Genomic DNA, 21,705 nt, shown 5'->3' with positions numbered 1-21,705 from the left:
ACTAGCATTTCATGGGAAAACCTTATGATATGTTAATAGATAAAATTAAATACAAAATTCTTTGTACAACAAAATTACAATTTATAAAGATAGAATATGGTAACCTGGAAATTGGGATTATGAGTAATTTAAACTCATTTTCAAAACTTTTTGTGGTATAATTTTAAAATAAAATTAAAAGTTCAGAAAAAATACATAATATCTGATGTATAAATCCTGCAGTGACCTCTTCCCTTCCCCATTGCCTATGGAGTAAAACCTTCACCTACTTCTGCCTCATGTTCTGTACTCAGTCTATACCAATTGCCAAAGCCTAAATGTATGCACAAAAACAAAAACAAAAATAACTGCAACAAAGAAGAATCTTTAAAATTATGTTTTAGGAAGTTGCTATTATACATCTTTTTGGTTTACTAAGTGGAGAGAAAGGATACAGATAATATATATGTGACTAGTAAATTATATGCTTGGCTCAACTCTCTATTATAAAGGCCAGATTGCTAAATATCACTTAAGAGGTTAGAAGGATATTTATGGAAATCCTTTCTCTGGCCCTTCTCCCATCCCCCTCCAGCCTTTTTCTTTGAATGCTGTTTGATTGTATCTAATAAGTCTGTGAAAGTGGAGGCAGTAAACAGGAAGTTATACCCTATGACCAAAAGAACCACACATAAAAGGGGGCTTTGTAAAGTATAACAAGAGAAGCCAGAAAAATTTCAGAGAACCCTGCTGAAGGAATATTTTTTGATAGGAATAGTCAGAAGTCAGATCAATAAAAAAAAGATTGTCTCCAAAGCAGGTAGAATTATTCTTTGGAGGTTGTCAGGAAATCATGAAGTTATAGACTTTTCAGTGTCTATACTCAATTACTTTCAATAATTCAATTGTATAATCATAGCAACTTAGATTATATCATCTCTTAATATTATGCCTTGTTATTTCCTCCTCCTAAATATCTTACTAGGTATATGTGGTTGCTATGAATATTAAGAAGGAAGCAGAGTCAAAGCCAAAAAGAGCAATGAAAAGTACTGATGATGATGATGATGATTATGGTACCATAGATGAACTACCACCAGATAGTTTAATAACACTCGTGCAACCCGAACTGCCAACACTCAGCCGCCTATGGTTGGCGGCATTAAAAGACTATGCGCTTTTGACTTTACCGGCTGAATTTGCTAGTCAGCTCCCCCCAGATGGTAAGTACTGCATTCAAAGTTTTACCTTTATGGAGTTCAGAGTAGTAATTAAACAAAATGTAATTGGTGGAAGCTGGCAACAATAATAATTAATAATATTATAGTGTAACTTACCCACCTTAAATTTATAAAGTGAGTATAACCCCTTAAATTTAATTATTTAATTATTAATAATTTAATAATATAATTTAAGATGTAATGACATGTTAAATTTCTGTGGACTTAAACTTGGCACTCTCTCACTTAGGGCATATTCTCTGTATTGAATTTATAAACTCAAATACAGCATTAAGCTCATTTGTTAACCCAAGCAAAAAGTTCTCACTGTTATAACAACTGTATCAGCTAGAGTACTCTAAATAACCATGCATAACAAGTCATTATGCATAACTATGATGAAGTTTATTGCTGTGCTGGTCAATGTATGCAAGGACAGATGGGGAAGTTCTCAATTTGGTAGTGAAAACAGGAGTTAAGGAAGGATGGCAGAGGAAGGGTGAAAGAGAAAGACAGAGTTCCCTGGCTGTGGTAGAAAGAGAAGGTAACCAGGGTTTTAGGGAGTCTCTGGCAACAGTGAAGAGGAGGCCTGTGACCACAGGGTAGAGGAAGGTAGAGGATCCCCAGCAGCATCCATAGGTGGAGAGGAAAGGCTAGAAACCCTAGCATTGGTGAGGAAGACACAGGCCCTCCAGTTCTACGGCTGCAGGAAAGACGTTACTTTCGGTGGCTTTGTAATAAAGAGAATCTCTTTGGCCAGATTGCTCTTTTGTACATGCTATGGTCTGAATTTTGTGTCCCCTCCAAATTCATGTGTTGAAACCTAATCCCCATTGTGATGGTATCAGGAAGCGCGGGCCCTTTGGGAAGTGCTTAGGTCAGGAGGTGAAGCCCTCTGGAATGGGATTTGTACCCTTAGGGAAAAGACCCCGCATTGCTCCCTAGGCCCTTCCACCATGTAAGAATACAGCTGTGAGTCGGAGAGATGGCCCTTACCTGAGCGTGTGGGCAGCCTGATCTCAGACTTCCCCCATCCAGAACTGTGAGAAATAAATTTCTGCTGTTTAATAAGCCACCCAGTCTCCGATTTTGTTATAGCAGTCCAAATGAACTAAGACAGTAAGTAATGAGTATTTTTAAGTTAGTTGTTGATAAATGGTTGACCACTTACAATAAAAGTAATGGCTTTGATTGGCTTGATTATTTTACAGGTGGAGCATTTTATACTCCCGAAACTATTGATACAGCTAGACTTCACTACCGGAATTCGTGGGCCCCGATTCTCCATGCAGTGGCACTTTGGTTAAATAGCACAGGATTTACATGTTCAGAGTCTGCAGAAGCAGCAGCCATACCTGGCTTACAGAAACGTGCTACACCCGTCAGTTTAAACCAGGCATCAGGAGCAACACCTAGTGCTAAATCTTTGCCGGAAATTAACAAAGACAGAATGCATCTGATTTTAGGTAGGTGTGTCATATTGATCTATTTCAAGATGTGTCACTTCTGAAATTCATATCTGTAGGGAAGAAAAAGTTTCCTTCTGTCCCTTTAGGTTCTGTGGCTGGCCTAAGAATTAAATTGATATAAAACAGATTAACAGGAGAAAAGCATAGAGATTTAATATTTTCAACCTAAAGTAGCCATTAGGCCCAAAAACTTATATGCCATTTTACACAAAGAACAATAAATTGTGAAGATGTGACCAGACAAAGGGGTTTGGGCTGGGGGCAATAAATTGTGGGACAGAGATTAGGAAATATATGGGGGAAACTAATTTTAGTAGGTTTGTACAAGTCTGTTTCAACACTGACTCCCAGTCTTCTCTTCCTGATACAGAGAGGGCACCTTTCTCATGAGAAATTTTATGACCTGCTTTTAGGTGGAAAGTGGTCAGAGAGCCCTTACTGCATCTGCTTGCTGTTTATCAAGTACCTTCAGCTCAAAATAAGCAATATGCCTAAGAGGCATATTTTGGTGTGGCATGTTCCAAAATCCTTCATATCTTTCATTTTAATGCTACAGAAAAGTTTTATATACCACAGTCCAGAGAAGGAATAATAAGAGGAGGATTTTTTAACACATTTTCTAAATTGTTAACTGAATTTTTAATAGGAAAATTCAATTATTAAATACTCAAAATTTTAACTGCCGGGGTGCCTGGGTGGCTCAGTTGTTAAGCGTCTGCCTTTAGCTCAGGTCATGATCCCAGGGTCCTGGGATCGAGCCCCACACTGGGCTCCCTGCTCAGCAGGAAGCCTGCTTCTCCCTCTCCCACTCCCCCTGCTTGTGTTCTCTCTCTCTGTCAAATAAATAAATAAAATCTTAAAAAAAAAAAAAATTTAGCTGTCGTGTTCACTCACAGAGCAATAGTGAATAATTTTCAAGAAAAAAACTACATTTTTCTTTTTCAATGGCAGGTTTTCTTTTTACCTGACACTTAACAGATTGTCCTATGAGGAAATAATAAAATGCAAAGTTAAAGCAAATTTGAATAAATCTCAATTTATAAATGCTTTATAGATGCTCTTTTAACATTAAGATATTAAAGAATCTAAGGAGGCTCATAAGCAGTTTTATATTTTCTGGGAGGGAAGAGGAACACAGTTGGTAAGGTGAAATAGAACTCATTAGTAGATCTCATACATGAAAATAAGAGAGACTTCTAAAACAATGACCTTATCCTTATGCAAATTAAGAACAATTGTTATCCATGATAATCCATTATGCCTGTGTAGCTTGCCACTAAAAAAATCTTTGTAGACATGAAAATTGTTTGGTAACCATTTAATGAGAAGTAATTTTATAATTTTCATAAGTTTATTTTTAATGTATGATTTTTTAAAGTCCTAGAAATAAAAAATTGAGTATCTTCTTAATCAACTCCATGACCTTGGAGCTGCCTCCCTCTCCTAACCTTCAATTTGATTATTTTTTTTTTCAATTTGTTAACATATTTTATTTTATTTTATTTTATTTATTTATTTTTAATTTTATTATGTTAGTCACCATACAATACATCATCGGTTTTTGATGTAGTGATCCACGATCCATTGTTTTCGTATAACACCCAGTGCTCCATGCAGTACCTGCCCCCCTCAATACCCATCACCGGGCTAACCAATCCCCCCTCCCCTCTCCCCTCTAAAACCCTCTTTGTCTCTCAGAGTCCATAGTCTCTCATGGTTCATCTCTCCCTCCACTTCCGCCCCCCTCATTTTTCCCTTCCTTCTCCTAATGTCCTCCATGCTATTCCTTATGTTCCACAAATAAGTGAAACCATATGATAATTGACTTTCTCTGCTTGACTTATTTCACTTAGCATAATCTCCTCCAGTCCCATCCATGTTGATGTCAAAGTTGGATATTCATCCTTTCTGATGGCTGAGTAATATTCCATTGTATATAGGGACCACATCTTCTTTATCCATTCATCTGTGGAAGGGCATCTCGGCTCTTTCCACAGTTTGGCTATTGCGGACATTGCTGCTATGAACATTGGGGTGCATGTGGCCCTTCTTTTCACTACATCTGTGTCTTTGGGGTAAATACCCAGAAGTGCAATTGCTGGGCCATAGGGTAGCTCTATTTTTAAATTTTTGAGGTACCTCCACCCTGTTTTCCAAAGTGGCTGTACCAACTTGCATTCCCACCAACAGTGTAAGAGGGTTCCCCTTTCTCCACAACCTCTCCAACATTTGTGGTTTCTTTCCCTGTCCATTTTTGCCATTCTAACTGGTGTAAGGTGGTATCTCAATATGGTTTTGATTTGAATTTCCCTGATGGCTAATGATGATGAACATCTTTTCATGTGTCTGTTAGCCATTTGTACGTCTTCTTCAGAGAAGTGTCTTTTCATATCTTCTGCCCACTTTTTGACTTGATTATTTGTTTTTTGGGTGTTGAGTTTGAGAAGTTCTTTATAGATCTTGGATACCAGCCCTTTATCTGTAGTGTCATTTGCAAATATCTTCTCCCATTCTGTGGGTTGCCTCTTGTTTTGTTGAGTGTTTCTTTTGCTGTGCAGAAGCTTTTTATCTTGATGAAGTCCCAAAAGTTCATTTTTTCTTTTGTTTCACTAGCTTTTGGAGATGTATCTTGAAAGAAGTTGCTGTGGGCGATGTCCAAGAGGTTACTGCCTATGTTCTCCTCTAGGATTTGGATGGATTCCTGTCTCACATTGAGGTCTTTCAACCACTTTGAGTTTATCTTTGTGAATGGTGTTAGAGAATGGTTGAGTTTCATTCTTCTGCATGTGGCTGTCCAATTTTCCCAGCACCATTTATTGAAGAGACTGTCTTTTTTCCATTGCATGTTTTTTCCTGCTTTGTCAAAGATTATTTGACCATAGAGTTGAGGGTCCATACCTGGGTTCTCTCTTCTGTTCCATTGGTCTATATGTCTGTTTTTGTGCCAGTACCATGATGTCTTGGTGATCACAACTTTGTAATATAGCTTGAAATCGGGCAATGTGATGCCCCCAGCTTTGTTTTTCTTTTTCAACATTTCTTTGGCGATTCGGGTCTTTTCTGATTCCATACAAATTTTAGGATCGTTTGTTCCAGCACTTTGAAAAATGTCATTGGAATTTTCATCGGGATGGCGTTGAAGGTATCGATTGCTCTGGGTAGCATAGACATTTTAACAATGTTTATTCTTCCGATCTATGAGCATGGAATATTTTTTCATCTTTTTGTGTCTTCTTCAGTTTCTTTCATGAGTGTTCTGTAGTTCCTAGGGTATAGATCCTTTACCTCTTTGGGTAGGTTTATTCCAAGGTATCTTATGGTTTTTGGTTCTATTGTAAATGGAATCGTTTCTCTAATTTCTCTTTCTACAGTTGCATTGTTAGTGTATAAGAAAGCAACTGATTCCTGTGCATTGATTTTGTATCCTGCCACATTACTGAATTACTGTATGAGTTCTAGTAATTTGGGTGGGGTCTTTTGGGTTTTCCACATAAAGTGTCATGTCGTCTGCGAAAAGCGAGTTTGACTTCTTCTTTGCCAATTTGAATACCTTTTATTTCTTTTTGTTGTCTGATTGCTGTTGCTAGGACTTCTAGTACTATCTGAACAATAGTGGCGAGAGTGGGCATCCTTGACGTGTTCCTGATCTTAAGGGAAAGGCTCCCAGCTTTTCCCCATTGAGGATGATATTTGCTGTAGGTTTTCCATAGATGGATTTTATGAACTTGAGGAATGTTCCCTCTATCCCTCTACTCTGAAGAGTTTTAATCAGGAAAGGATGTTGTATTTTGTCAAATGCTTTTTCTGCATCAGTCGAGAGGACCATATGGTTCTTCTCCCTCCTCTTATTAATGTGTTCTATCACATTGATTGATTTGTGAATGTTGAACCACCCTGGCATCCCAGGGATAAATCCCACTTGGTTGTGGTGGATGATCCTTTTAATGTGTTGTTGGATCCTATTAGCTAGGATTTTGTTGAGGATTTTGGAATCCATATTCATCAGGGATATCGGTCTGAAATTCTCCTTTTTGATGGGGTCTTTGCCTGGTTTGGGGATTAAGGTAATGCTGGCCTCATAGAATGAGTTTGGAAGTTTTCCTTCTGTTTTCTATTTTTTGAAACAGCTTCAATAGAATAGGTATTATTTCTTCTTTGAATGTTTGGTAGAATTCCCCAGGGAATCCATCAGGCCCTGGACTCTTGTTTTTTGGGAGGTTTTTGATCACTGCTTCAATCTCATTACTGGTTATTGGCCTATTCAGGTTGTCAGTTTCTTCCTGTTTCAGTCTTGGCAGCTTATACGTTTCCAGGAAGGCCTCCATTTCATCCAGATTGCTCAGTTTATTGGCATATAGTTGTTGATAATAATTTCTAATAATTGTTTCTATTTCCTTGGTGTTAGTTGTGATCTCTCCCCTTTCATTCATAATTTTATTAATTTGGGTCCTTTCTCTTTTCTTTTGGATAAGTCTGGCCAGTGGTTTATCGATCTTATTAATTCTTTCAGAGAACCAACTTCTAGATTTATTGATCTGCTCTACTGTGTTTCTGGTTTCTAATTCATTGATTTCTGCTCTAATTTTAATTATTTCTCTTCTAATGCGTGGCTTAGGCATCATTTGTTGCTTTTTCTCTAGTTCTTTAAGGTGTAGAGTTAGTTGGTGAATTCGGGATTTTTCTATTTTTTTGAGTGAGGCTTGGATGGCTATGTATTTCCCGCTTAGGACCGCCTTTGCAGTATCCCATAGGTTTTGGACCGATGTGTTTTCATTCTCATTGACTTCCATGAATTGTTTAAGTTCTTCTTTGATTTCCTGGTTGACCCAAACATTGTTGAGCGAGTGGTCTTTAGCTTCCAAGTCTTTGAATTTCTGCCAAATTTTTTCTTGTGATTGAGTTCCAGTTTTAAAGCATTGTGGTCTGAGAATGTGCAGGGAATAATCTCAATCTTTTGATATCGGTTGAGACCTGATTTGTGACCCAGTATGTGGTCTATTCTGGAGAAAGTTCCATGTGCGCTCGAGAAGAATGAGTATTCTGTTGTTTTAGGGTGGAATGTTCTGTAAATATCTATGAGGTCTGTCTGGTCCAGTGTATCATTCAAAGCTCTTGTTTCCTTGTTGATTTTCTGCTTAGATGATCTGTCCATTGCTGAGAGTGGAGTATTGAGGTCTCCTACAATTAACGTATCATTATCAATATGACTCTTTATTTTGGTTAACAGTTGGCTTATGTAGATGGCTGCTCCCATGTTGGGGGCATAGATATTTACAATTGTTAGATCTCCTTGTTGGATAGACCCTTTAAGAATGATATAGTGTCCTTCTGTGTCTCTAATTATAGACTTTAGTTTAAAATCTAATTTGTCTGATATAAGAATTGCTACCCCAGCTTTCTTTTGAGGTCCGCTGGCATGGAAGATGGATCTCCATCCCTTCACTTTCAGTCTGGATGTATCTTTAGGTTCAAAATGAGTCTCTTTTAGGCAGCATTTGGATGGGTCCTGCCTTTTTATCCAATCCGCAACCCTGTGCTGTTTTATGGGAGCATTTAGACCATTCACGTTGAGAGTGATTATTGAAAGATATGAATTAATTGTCATCATGTTGTCTGTGAAGACGTTGTTTTTATAGATTGTCCCTGTAAATTTCTGTTGTAGATCACTCTTGGGGTCTTTCTTCTTTTATAGAACCCCCCTTAATATTTCTTGTAGGGCCAGCTTAGTGGTCACATATTCTTTCAGTTTCTGCTGGTCATGGAAGCTCTGCATCTCTCCATCCATTCTAAATGACAGCCTTGCTGGATAAAGTATTCTTGGCTGCATGTTCTTCTCATTTAGTGCCCTGAATATGTCTTGCCAGGCCTTTCTGGCTTGCCAAGTCTCTGTGGATAGGTCTGACGTTATTCTCATGTTCCTCCCTCTGTACGTAAGGAATCTCTTCCCCCTAACTGCCCTTAAGATGGTTTCCTTGGTTCTAAGATTTGCAAGTTTTACTATTACATGCTGGGGTGTTGGCCTGTTTTCCTTGATCTTGGGAGGGGTCCTCTCTGCCTCTAGGACGCAAACGTTTGTTTCATTCTCCAGATAGGGAAGTTTTCAGCTACGATTTGCTCAAATACATCTTCTAGTCCTCTCTCTCTCTCCACTCCCTCCGGGATTCCAATCATTCTGACATTGGAACGCTTCATGGTGTCACTTATTTCTCTGATTCTATTTTCATGGATTCTGAGTTGTTTTTCCTTGGCCTCCTCTTTTCCCTTTTTATCTATTATATTGTCTTGAGGTTGCTTATTCGTTCTTCTGCCTCAGTTACCCTAGCTGTTAGATTATCTAGATTGGATTGGATCTCAGTGATAGCATTTTTAAGTTCTGCCAATTCAGCTTTCATTTCTGCCCTTTGAGACTCTATGTTGTCATTAATTGATTTCTCCATTCTAGCCATTGTCTTCACAATTGCTAGCCTGAATTCCATCTCTGACATCTTGGTTATATCTGCATCCATTTGTAAATCTGCAGCATAAGTCATAATCTCTGAGTCTTTTCTATTTTGGGGGCTCCTCCTCCTAGTCATTCTGTTGATGGATGTTTGATGGAATATATAGAGTCCAAATTATTGACCAGAACCCAAGCAAGATGCACCTGTTTTCTTGGGACCTTAGGGTTGCTGGCCTCTTGTTTTCCTAGTCTGTCTTATGCGGGAGGGGCCTGCCACGCTGTTACTCAGGCAACCCTGTTTGGGCGGAGTTGCCCTGTGCCCCTGTGGTGGGGGATGGACTCAGGGGGAATCAGTTTTTGGGGCTTTTGTTCTCTGGCGGCTTTCCCTGGCGGCTTTCCGCATCCCTTCAGCGAGTCAGAGCAGAAGAGACCGTTTCCAACCCTCTGCCTCAGAGCAGAGAGACCGCTGTCTGTTCTTCAGTGAACTCTCCAGGCCACACCGTCTCCGTTTCTGTCAGGGCTGTTATAAACTGCAGCGTCCTGGGTTGTGCGCCCCTCCGCAGCGCTCCCAGTCCTGCCTCCAGATCAGGGCACGGCTCTGCCCTTTGTGCTTCTAAAACCGCCAGCCGCTCCCAGTTCGCACGTGTGACCCCGCTGCCCCGGGGTTTCCGACCCGGGGGCTGCAGTTCGCAGGCATGACCCCGCTGCTCCAGGTTTCTGCCCCCGGGGCCTGCTCTAAAGTCCTTTCCCCACCGCTACCAGTCTGCGAGTCTGTGCCCCATCCGCAGTGCGCAAAGCTGTCGCTCACCAGCGGTGTAGGATCCCCACAGCCAGGCACCCTCCCGCTGCCGTTTATCCTCCGATATCTGCCCGCAGCATCAGGGCTCCCCGCTTCGTACCTCAAAACCAACCGCCTGCGAATATTCTGCTTGTAGAAATCCAAATCTTCTTACATCTCAGGCTGGTTTCATGGGTGCTCAGAGTGGTCTGGTAGATACCCAGCTCAATTCCGGGGACCAGTTGAAATAGGGTCCCCTACTCCTCTGCCATCTTTCCTCCCACTGTTCTTCAATTTGATTATTAACCTAACTGCAAAGCCACAATCTGTGTTATAAAGTTTGGCTGCTGCTTTTGGTAACCATTTTGAACTCTGCTTTAAGGTAGCATTAAGTATGTGTCAAAGTAATCTGTGAAAGAATGGAGGAAAAATAGAGAAGAAATCTGACCTTAGAGCAACGAAGGATTTTATAGTGACAAACGTGTGTTTTTATTATGTACATCGCAGGTGTGAGTATACAGTTCCTTTGCTCCCCCAGACCTGAGGAGCCTATTGAACATGTTACAGCATGTCTACAGGCCTTACACACCTTGCTAGATTCTCCTTATGCCCGAATCCATATTGCAGAAGATCAGGTACAGTCTATTTCTATAACAGATAATAAATTGTACACTTTGTTTTCATATTTATCTTAAGATAATTTTCTCCCATATGAAATAAATATTATATAATAAGTATTCAGGATTTTTTACTTTATCTAAGACATTATAGTGAATGTTGGATGACTAGGCACAGCCAGCATAGAAATAGTCAGTATATCTTTTTAGATGTGTTCCTCGGTAGTCAAGTAAAACTAAAAATTAAGGGATGCCTTCAATCCCAGTTAATGATTCTACTAATAAAGGCCTGAAGTAATTTATAAGGCTGTTAAATAAATTATACCACTTTTAAATGATAAAGTTTTATCTCTCATTTAATGAAATTTTTTTTGCACTGGCTCAACTACTCATCTAAGCAGTTTAATGAATTGCTTTTTCTAATTTCTGTATGTAATATTTAGAGGACTTTATTCATGTTACAGAATGAATCTACTGGTGGATTTGTTATTCTTTTTAATTAGAAATTCTTTTCTTTTCATACTAAGAGCCATCTTTTTGGTCACCAGCACTACCATGAGGGGTAATTTTCCATAAAACACAAACGAACAGAGTTGCTATCATTCATTATGTCAAAATTAGGTTTGCACATGATGCTGACCAAAACCAAAATAAAACAAAGCATATGCTTTGTGATTACAAGATTCACTCACTGATGAACTCTTCTTGTACCCCAGCCTTGCAGCCTGAAGCTGTTCCTCAGCTAAACTACAGATGACTGCAAGAAACTTCTGGTTTTTATAAAATTTGAAATTTAATCTGTGAATGAAGAGAGAATACTGTGTTTACACTCGCTCATTTTGGTTTTAACATAATACATCCCACACCCATCTACCTAGCTTTTTTTTGAACCCAATATTGTTTTGTTTATCCAAGCACTGCTTTACACTTGGATGGATTATATTTTTTTTCCTGAGTTGGATTCTATAATTTCAAAATCAGCAGAGTATACTGACTCAAAAATTGTATTCATTCACCCAACAACTTTTACTCTGTGCCTGTCCTGTATCAGACACAGTTTGAGGCTATAGATAGCAAAAGCTGTCTCCCTGCACCTGGATCAGGAGATCAGGATGGTATGACAAGTGCTGAGCTAGTGTATGTAAAGCTATGAGTAAAATAGAGGGGAGGAGCCCTGACATTATCAAGGAAGGTAAGGAATGGCTTCTCAGAGGAGATGATGGTTGGATTAAATCTTAAAAGAGGAATTAGTGAGGCAGCACAAGAGGGATGGGTTTTCCTCTCTGGGAGAAAAGCAAATCCCAAGACAGGGAGGCATGAGAGAACATGACAAGTTCAAGGACACTACTCTCATTTGCTTTGGCTGAGACAAATGGAGCACGTGGGGTTTGTTAGGAGATGAGGCTGCACAACAGGGAAAAAGCCAAATAATAAAGATTCCTATATGGCATGTTAAAGGGTTTAAAATCTGTCTTAAAAGTCATAGGGAATCATTAAAAATGTTAAAATAGAGGAATAACCTGGTTCAACTTGTATTTCAGAACATGATATATATAGATTTGATCACTTTTATCGACCTTGTGAGATTGGTTGATAAGAGATGACAAGGGAGGCAGGGAGTCCAGTTAAGAGGCTCTTCTCATTTTATTTCCAGAGAAATAGCGAGTTACACTGGCTTAGGGAAACTGAATAAAGGAAGAAAAAAAGAGGGCCGGGACTGGAACGTGAGAGTATATTACAAAAAGTAAAAAAGGATGGAGATGAGGAAAGTAGGTCAGCACCGGAGACTACTAGAAAGGTAGGAGAACTGAGAGAACAGAGTTACAAGGGCAAGGGAGAGTTTGAAGGATAGACAACAGTCTCAAAAGAACCAGAACCCAGTATATTAGGGCAAAAGAGAGTCCAGGGAAGGTTACTAGTGACCTCAGACAGAGCATTTTCTTAGGTGGGCAGAAGCCAGATTGTGGAAGAGTGAGGAGTGAATGAGGGGTGAGGGAACTGGAAGCATTGGGCTGGGACCAGAGAAAGCACAATAGAGATAGAGGACATGGAGGCAGAGAGAAGGATCTGAGAGGATTTGGGAGGGGGGTGGGAATTAGACAGGAAAGACCTGAGTGTTTTCCTTATACTGGGAGAGGAACCTACCTAGAGAGAGAAGCTGAAAACATATGGAATACAATTGAGGTCCTTGAAGAATCCTTGGGAGGTCAAATAGGATAGGACAGGAAGCAAATAAGGAAAGATCAATCAACCTTGGGTAGAGTCTGGACACTTGATCTTAAGGAGAAAGGTAAAGGTGGCTTTGGTTATAGTTAAGTTTTTTTCTTCCTCTTTGAAATTTGAGGCAGGTTCATTGGATGGGTTTGAGTGGAGGACTGAAAGAGGCTTAAAGTGAGTGGTGAAAGTTTGTAATAGTTGCTGAGATGAATGAGAGAGGGACTTATTGGAAGTGCCTAGTATCCACAGTAATTTGTTGGCTGAAAATGTGTTGGAATACAATATGACCATTTCTCAAGATTGTTCTAATGTTCTTACTTGTTACACAGTCATATATATTAATTTTAGCTACCAAATAGATTTATTTTACATGCATATTTTCTTAGATTGTAATAATGTAAATGTATCCTTTGAAATTAAGATTAATTAAATTTACTTGTATTAATTTATAATAGCTGATCGGTGTTGAGTTGCTAAGTGTTTTGCACCGCCTCCTGTTGACCTGGAACCCACCATCTGTTCAGCTGCTGGTTACTGGAGTTGTACAGCAGATAGTAAGAGCTGCTCAGGATTATTTGCAAGAAAAAAGAAACACTCTAAGTAAGTACTAGAAATTGTGCTAACTTGGAAGTAGATCTTATTTGTACTCTAACTTTTTAAGTGTCAATGCCAGGAAGTTTTTAATAAAAAATGCAGTCATAGATGTAGAAGATTTGCAATTGATTTTGCTTTCATTAGAAAGAACCAAAGGAGAGGTGCCTGAGTGGTGCAGTCGGTTAAGCATCTGACTCTTGGTTTCAGCTCAGGTCATGATCTCAGGGTCGTGGGATTGAGCCCTGTGTCAGGCTCCACGCTCATTGTGGAGTCTGCTTGAGAGTCTCTCTCTCTCCCTCTGCCCCTCCCACTTGTGCTCTCTCTCTCTAAAATAAATAAATAAATCTTAAAAAGAAAGAAAGAAAGAACCAAATGAAATTGCTGGTAGTCAACTATTTTTCACCTTCAAAAGTGTCATCTTCATATGGCTCAACCTAACATATATGTTCCTCGTAATATGAAATATGTTCCTAATAAAAATACCTAATAAAAATTTTTTGAAGTAAAAAATGGGTTATCCTTTACTTTTAAGGAGAGGTCAATAAACAGAATTCTAGCAAGGCAGAGAATCATTCTGAGAAAGACATGTGTTATCAGTTAGACATTCAGTTGTAAATTCTTTTAAAAGAATTTCCCGAGGTGCCTGGGTGGCTCAGTCATTAGGCGTCTGCCTTCGACTCAGGTCATGATCCCAGGGTCCTGGAATCGAGCCCCACATCAGGCTCCCTGCTCGGCGGGAAGCCGGCTTCTCCCTCTCCCACTCCCCCTGCTTGTGTTCCCTCTCTCGCTGTGCCTCTCTCTGTCAAATAAATAAATAAAATCTTAAAAAAAAAAAAAACGTTTCCCAAATACATTTACTGTGTAGTTTTATCTACTCTGTTCTATTACTTTTTTTTTGTTTCTGGAAATTTTACCGAATTTTCTTTCCCTCAAGATGAAGATGATATGGAAAAAGAGTCATGTCCTATAGTAGGAGAAGGCGGTGACAGCGGTGGTCTTGTTCCCGGAAAATCTCTTGTGTTTGCAACTATGGAGCTGTTGATGTTCATTTTAGTACGGCATATGCCGCATCTCAGTACCAAGATGTCGGATTCACCCAGTCACATAGCCACCAAAACTCGACTGTCAGAAGAAAGTGCTCGTTTGGTGGCGGCCACAGTTACCATACTCTCTGACTTACCATCCCTTTGTTCGCCTGCTGGTATGATATTAATCACTATTCGGAAATGCATTCTATTACAATAGACAAAGATGAGCTTGCCTTTGATTTCAACTGCTATTATGAACTTATTTTCCTCTTAAGTATGGAAGGAGAAGTTAGTCTTTTATGGTGTGTTGACCTTTAGGAGACTATAAAGATTAAGGATTTAAAAAACCCAAAACTTAAGATGTTCTTCAGATACATTTCAGACAAACTTCAGCAAGGAGATAGAACCACAGTTTGAGGCAAGGCACTGGACATTAGCAGACAGGCATATGGTGGGATAACTAAACCTGTTAGTTTCTGATCTGGTTGCCACTCTTGAGTAACTGACAAACTGAAAAATGTCAGATGAGTGTGACCACCAACTCTTAGGAGGAGCTAAAGAAATTATAGCTGCAAAGATGATAGTTGTCTGAAGATACCTGAAAAGTACTGGATGGAAACATAGACTTTCCCTCTATTTATCTGGAAGGGAGAAATAGTATGAGTAGTATAAAGGTAAATTTCAGCCCAACACAAGCCTATAGATGTGAAAATAATGAGTTCTCCGTTGCTGGAGCTTTGCAGGCCAAGCAGAATGGCAGCCTGAGAAAGTTTTGAGTGTTTTCCATGAAGTGGGAGGTTGGATTCGATGACCTTAAAGTTCTTTCGGCTGCAAATTCCAGTGTTTTTTTCATTTCTTCTTTGCTTACCCATATAGTCTTTTCATTGTTTTTCCCGGCTTGGTTAAAGATGACTTGAGTACACTCAAGATTGATTACATGTCTTAGAATTGCTACCAGATTCATCAGGTTGCTCAGATAGTTATCAAAGTATATGGTAGTGCTTCCCTTCCATTTTTCTATCTTCTTTTCTCATTTTCATTTTGAAAGGCACAATGTATTAAATAGGTGAAATATTAGAAATAATAAAACAAGGCCAGTTGGAAAATATTCTGTCTTCTTTAATATACCTTGCCACTTTCTCACTTTCCTTTTCCAAACATTGAATTATAGTAGTAGTAATGCAGTAAATTTTGCATAACAACAAGGGAAAAAATAATATTAAACCACAATCAATTGTAAAAACAATTGAAAGAACTGTAATATGAGAACTGAGTAGTTATGAGGTGATCTGATTTGTTTTCAATTCAGGGTGTATGACAATCCTGCCCACGATTCTGTTTTTAATTGCAAGAGTATTGAAAGACACAGCGATAAAGTCTGCAGATAATCAGGTTCCTCCACCAGTCAGTGCAGCACTTCAAGGGATCAAAAGCATCGTGACACTCTCAATGGCCAAGACTGAGGACACTCAGAAACAGTGGACAGCTCTAATTCGTAGCACTCTCGCATGCATCCTGGAATATTCTCAACCAGGTAACCTAATCAGGGCTTCAAATCCGTAATCTGTTTGTCAATAACCAATTGAATGAGCTTGTCAGAAAAGTGCTTTATAACACCAAGTCGACTCAGAAAGGTGTTTTAGTCACACCTTGCAGATAGGAACTTTAGTACCCCTTTCTGGATATTGACTGTAAATGTCTTTGTCTTAGCACTTAAATACATGTTGGAGGCTCTCCCCCCAAAAAAGGACAGAAAATTTCAGAAAATATACTCAGAATCAAATTGATATGTGTTAATATATTTGTTTGCTTCATATGTTTTCTTTTTAATAAAAATAATAAAATGGGAAAGTTGAAGTATCTGTCACCACCCCAGTTTATCCTCAAATGAAACCGCAGTCTTGATTTTGATGTTTCATTATATATGTAAATAAATATACTTTCTGTATTAGTAAATATAGGTCTATATTAATAAATAATAAAATACATGTATATATTAACAAATATATATATGAATTCTATATAGACTGAGATAAATAACCATGAGCAATATATAGTATTTCTTTTGTGTTTTTAAATTTACATAAGTAATGTCATAGTATATCATTCTACCTTTACACTCTCAAGAATAAGGTTTTTTTGAGCTATTAATGTGTACATATAAAACTCTCATTTATTCCTTTTAACCTCTATGTCATTTCCATCACATGAATTTTTCAATTATTATTCATTCCCTTGTCAATTGATATTTCCACTTTTTCTGATTTTTTTCCCCATTATAAAAATTGCTGCTATGAAAATCTTATAAATTCTTCATGCATTTGTACTATGAGATTTTCTAGGGTACACCCCTAGAAGCGGAATTGATGGCACATTTTAATTTTACCAGACATGGCCAAATTGCTCTCCAGAGTAGCCATATGAATTTACACACCCACCAGCAGTGTATGATAATCTCTGTTTCTCCATGTCCTCAACAATAGTTCATATTTCAGACTTTTAAATTTTGCCATCTGATGGGTAAAATGTACTATCTTATTGTTTTAATTTGCATTTCTCATTTTCCTAGTGAGTATAAGCATTTTTCATGCTTGTGTTTAATTTGGGGGAAGTGCTTATTCACATTTTTGTCCATTTTTCTTCTGTGTTTGACTTTTTCTTTCATTGTATTTCCGTTGTAAAGAAAATGTCAGAGGACTGAAAACAAAGAATAATAATTAAAGATTTGCCATGTCACCTATCACCTATTAAAACATGTGCACTCTAAGACTATGGAGCAGGTCCATGAATCAGGAGATAGGGCAATGAAACACACAAATTACTTAAAACAGACCTTCATCCACATGAGAATATAATACATGATAAAAGCACATTCATTATTCTTCAGATGGTTTGTGTCAGCTGTTTGAGAACCAGTTCCAGTTAGGCCCTCACCTCATATCATGACTCAAAAAAAAAAAAAAACCCAGAGAAATTAAAATGGTAATGTATAATTTTAAAAATAGTTAAAGAAAATACATGTAAAATTTTAATGTAAGACTGGCAAAGGAGTATGTAAGTGTAAGAATGGAAAATATCAATGTATTAGGCTATGTAGAAATAAACTTCTACCTGTCAAAACATCTTACATTAAAAGGTAGCTAAAAAAAAAGACAGCTGAAAAATTGACAACAGTATTTATGCCAGTGTTAATATCATTCATACACAAAGAAGTCTTTTTTTTTTTTTTAAAGATTTTATTTATTTATTTGAGAGAGAGAATGAGACAGAGCACATGAGAGGGGGGAGGGTCAGAGGGAGAAGCAGACTCCCTGCAGAGCAGGGAGCCCGATGCGGGACTCGATCCAGGGACTCCAGGATCATGACCTGAACCGAAGGCAGTCGCCTAACCAACTGAGCCACCCAGGCGCCCCCACAAAGAAGTCTTAAAGATAAACATTTAACACCCAATAGAAGAAAGAGGAAAGGACACACATTGGTAAAAAGGAGATAGAGATGACCTCCACACATATAAAAAAGTCAGCCACATTATTATTTAAGCAAAGAAATACAAACAAAAACAAAGTAATATAAAACTTTTTCTTGTAAAATTGATTTTTTTTTTAAAGATTTTATTTATTTATTTGACAGAGAGAGACACAGCGAGAGAGGGAACACAAGCAGGGGGAGTGGGAGAGGGAGAAGCAGGCTTCCCGCCGAGCAGGGAGCCCGATGCGGGGCTCGATCCCAGGACCCTGGGATCATGACCTGAGCTGAAGGCAGACGCTTAACGACTGAGCCACCCAGGCGCCCCAAAATTGATTTTTTTTTTTAATGTGACTGTACAGTTGGAATTGTTACCAAGAGAACATTTTCATACTTCGCTGAAGGACGTTTAAAAATGGTTTAAACTTTCAGGGAATCAATTCTACGGAATGTACAAAGAGCCTTGAAGGATTCGTTATGTTCAAGGTTATTTATCACAGTCTATTTTACAATAATGAAAATATGTGATAAATAAAACTACCTGGCAGTGGGAAAAATTATAAAATATAAGACTATATATTAATTTGGGTTACATATCCATTATACTGATTAAAAATCATATTTGTAACTACATATAAAAAAAACTACCCCAGACCAGAAGAAATTCAACCAGAACCTGAAAATTAAACTGTCACAAGACTCCTGGATGGCTCAGTCTGTTGAGCATCCAACTCTTGGTTTGGCTCAGGTCATGATCTCAGGATCTTGAAATGGACACCTGGATCAGGCTCCACACTCAGTGTGGAGTCTGCTTGAGATTCTCTCCCTTCCTCTCCCTTCCCCTCTGCTTCTCCCCCTGTCCTCATGTGCAAGCACACACTGTCTCTCAAATAAATAAATAAATAAATAAATAAATAAATAAATAAATAAATAAATAAATAAATAAAATCTTTAGAAATTAAACTGTCACTGGATGGTAGAATTACAGATTTTATTTTCTTCCCTTGACCATTTTTATATTGTTAAACAATGACCATGTGTTATTTTTATTATCTGAATTTTTTAAATAATTATTTGGAAGAGAAAACCTTAGTTTTATTAATGCTGCTGAAACTATTTTAGCTTTATCATGAGTTAATGTTTTGCTTTTTAAAGTAGGTTTTTAACAAACTAAAGAAATGTTAAATGCCATATTTCTATATGTATGTATATGTATATGTGTGTAAATAGGTGAATAGATATGAATAACAAGATAAAGAAATAGTTAAGAATTTGTTTAAGAATATAAATATTGTTTTAATTCTCATGGGGCAGTTCCATACTCAATAATCATACATTTTTGCAATTGTCAGTTATATAGGAAGATTTTGATATTTTATCAGTCTAGTTCATTAAAACTAAGTTAATTTAAAGGTCTGATAAGAAAATTAACTTGCCTAAGATATTCTGTCCAGAACTGAATTCTCAGGAGACAGTATGAAGTAGGGATCAAGGCCACAGGTATTATTTGTATAGTATTTGTAAGCAAGGCAAGCAGAATCCCTTGCTTTCCAAGCAAAGTTTTATAATAGGGAATTTTTATTTAGGAAATCATATTTCCTAGTATGAAATCTGAGACTTCCACTTAGAAAAAATGTGCATGTATGTGTACGTGAACAGACACATGTATATAAATCTCCTTGGAGATAGTGTACACTCTTAAGATTGGTGCCATTTTCTTTCATTTTTAAACAATTTTCAATTTTGAAATAGATTTCAAACTTTTTAAAAAGTGAACTACAGTATACCCTTCTAGATTCACCAGCTGTTAACATTTTGCCACATTTTATTACTCCATAATCTGCATGTTATTGTTAATGTCATTGCTAATTTTGCTGAGCCCTTTGAAAATACACTGAAGTCATCATGACTCTTCACTACTAAATGCTTCATGGATGTCCTTTGAACGAGAACATTCTCTACATAACCACAGAAGAATTATCAAATGTAGGCAATTTAACATCAATACTACGCTATTATTGTTCAGATGCAAATTTTACCAATTGTCCTAAGAATGACTTTAATAGAACTTTTTTCTTTTTATTCAGGATACAGTCCAGGATCATGCATTGTACTTAGTTGTCTTAATACTTTAGTCTTCTTTAGTCTGAGGCAGTATCTCAGCTTTTCTTTTTTAATCTTTCATGATACTAGTGTTTTTATAAAAATGCAGACATCTATTTTATAGATTGGTTTTCAATTTGGAATTGCATGGTTTTTTTTCTCTTGGTTAGATTCAGGTTATGCTTTTTTGGCAGGAATACTATATGAGTATTGTTATGTCTTTCTCCATGCATCATGTAAGGAGGCATATAATATTGCTTCATCCCATTAATGGGAATGTTAACTTTAATAACTTGATTAAGATGGTGTCTGCCATATTTCTCCACTATAAAATTGATGTTTTCCCCTTTTACAATTAATAAGGAATTTGTGGGGAGATAATTTGAAACTCTGTCAATTATCTGTTTCCTTCCCATCAAGCTTTCACCCAATGGTTTTTGGGGGTTTTTTGTTTGTTTTTTAAGTAAACCCTACTCCCCAGCATGAGGCTTGAACTCATGACCCTGACATTGAGTCGTAGGCTTCACTGACTGAGCCAGTCAGGCACCCCATACCCAGTGGTTTTAACATCTGTTGTACCTGAACCAGTTATTACTGTGATATCAAAATGATAATTTTCTAACTTCTACATTAATTTTCTTCCTTTTACATTTATTACTAGCATTTCACGGAAAGAGCTTTTTCTTTGCCCTCATTTTTAATTTTCTTATGTGTTTATTGTTTATTACTATCAGTACAGACTTATGATCCTTTTTTTAATTCAGTGGGTCCATTATTATCATTTTGACATATCCCCATTATTTCTTGAGCACATTTTTACTTTCTTGCACCAAAGATATAGCAGACTTACCTTGTATTTTTCCTGTTGGTGCTCTGGAATCCATCACTTCTCCAAAACAGCTCTGGTTTCTTTTAGTAGAAAATGGTATTTAAATGGCGAATCTTAAAGTCACTATTTTATTTTATTTTATTTTATTTTATTTTTTTTTTTATTTTATTTTATTTTATTTTATTTTATTTTTTTTTTTTTATTTTATTTTATTTTATTTTATTTTATTTTATTTTATTTTATTTTATTTTATTTTATTTTATTTTATTTTATTCATTTTATTTTTTTATTATTTTACTTATTTGACAGAGAGAGACACAGCGAGAGAGGGAATACAAGCAGGGGGAGTGGGAGAGGGAGAAGAAGGCTTCCCGCCCAGCAGGGAGCCCGATGCGGGGCTTGATCCCTGGACCTTGGGATCATGACCTGAGCCGAAGGCAGATGTTAAAGTCACAATTTTAAAATAAAGTGTTAATTTTCCAACAAAAAATTGCTTACAGTGTCACAAACTCTGAGTCAGAAATTGTTTTCATTTCGCCTACGATAATATCTCTACTATAGAGTTCTCGGGTTTTTAACATGTGTGACTTAGATTATTGTAGATTGGCTAAATCCTTCAAATTTTACATCTCTTTTTTTCTTTATGTTAAGTTAACAGGCTTCTTTTTGACTATTATTCTTAGCCCATTCTATTTTATGCCAGTACCTTAATTATTAGATAATGTTAGCATATAAATATATATGTTCATAATCCTGATAAATTACTGATTATCATTGAGTATTTGCAGTTTCCAAATTAGTCCAAATTCATACTTAAAGAATATTAGTAAGTTCAGCTGTGGAAGAAATGATAAAGACAAAATAGTTTAGGTCTCTTACTTTATATATTTAATAGTAGTTTTCTTTAGAATAAATACAGATATTTCCTGTATTTCTAATTACATACTATATTTCCATTAGGTTGTAT

General features: G+C 37.3%; 1 protein-coding gene across 4 annotated transcripts in view; it reads left to right on the top strand.

Annotated features, from left to right (window-relative positions):
- Window positions 1-21,705, top strand: part of HEATR5B (HEAT repeat containing 5B) — a 110,020-nt gene that overhangs the window by 80,137 nt on the left and 8,178 nt on the right. For all 4 annotated transcript variants that reach the window (XM_064572112.1, XM_045884414.3, XM_064572111.1 and 1 more), the window contains exons 28-33: window positions 965-1,202; window positions 2,411-2,665; window positions 10,393-10,520; window positions 13,175-13,319; window positions 14,248-14,514; window positions 15,651-15,875. In XM_064572112.1, the coding sequence (XP_064428182.1) occupies window positions 965-1,202; window positions 2,411-2,665; window positions 10,393-10,520; window positions 13,175-13,319; window positions 14,248-14,514; window positions 15,651-15,875 (1,258 nt within the window). The remainder of the gene's footprint in view (window positions 1-964; window positions 1,203-2,410; window positions 2,666-10,392; window positions 10,521-13,174; window positions 13,320-14,247; window positions 14,515-15,650; window positions 15,876-21,705) is intronic.

Source organism: Mirounga angustirostris, unplaced genomic scaffold, assembly GCF_029215605.1.
Source record: "Mirounga angustirostris isolate CCGP_5_RB_7025 unplaced genomic scaffold, mMirAng1.0.hap1 SCAF_10, whole genome shotgun sequence".
Taxonomy (NCBI): Eukaryota; Metazoa; Chordata; class Mammalia; order Carnivora; family Phocidae; genus Mirounga; species Mirounga angustirostris.
Note: the sequence above shows the minus strand (reverse complement) of the source record. Positions and strands in the feature narration are given on the sequence as shown.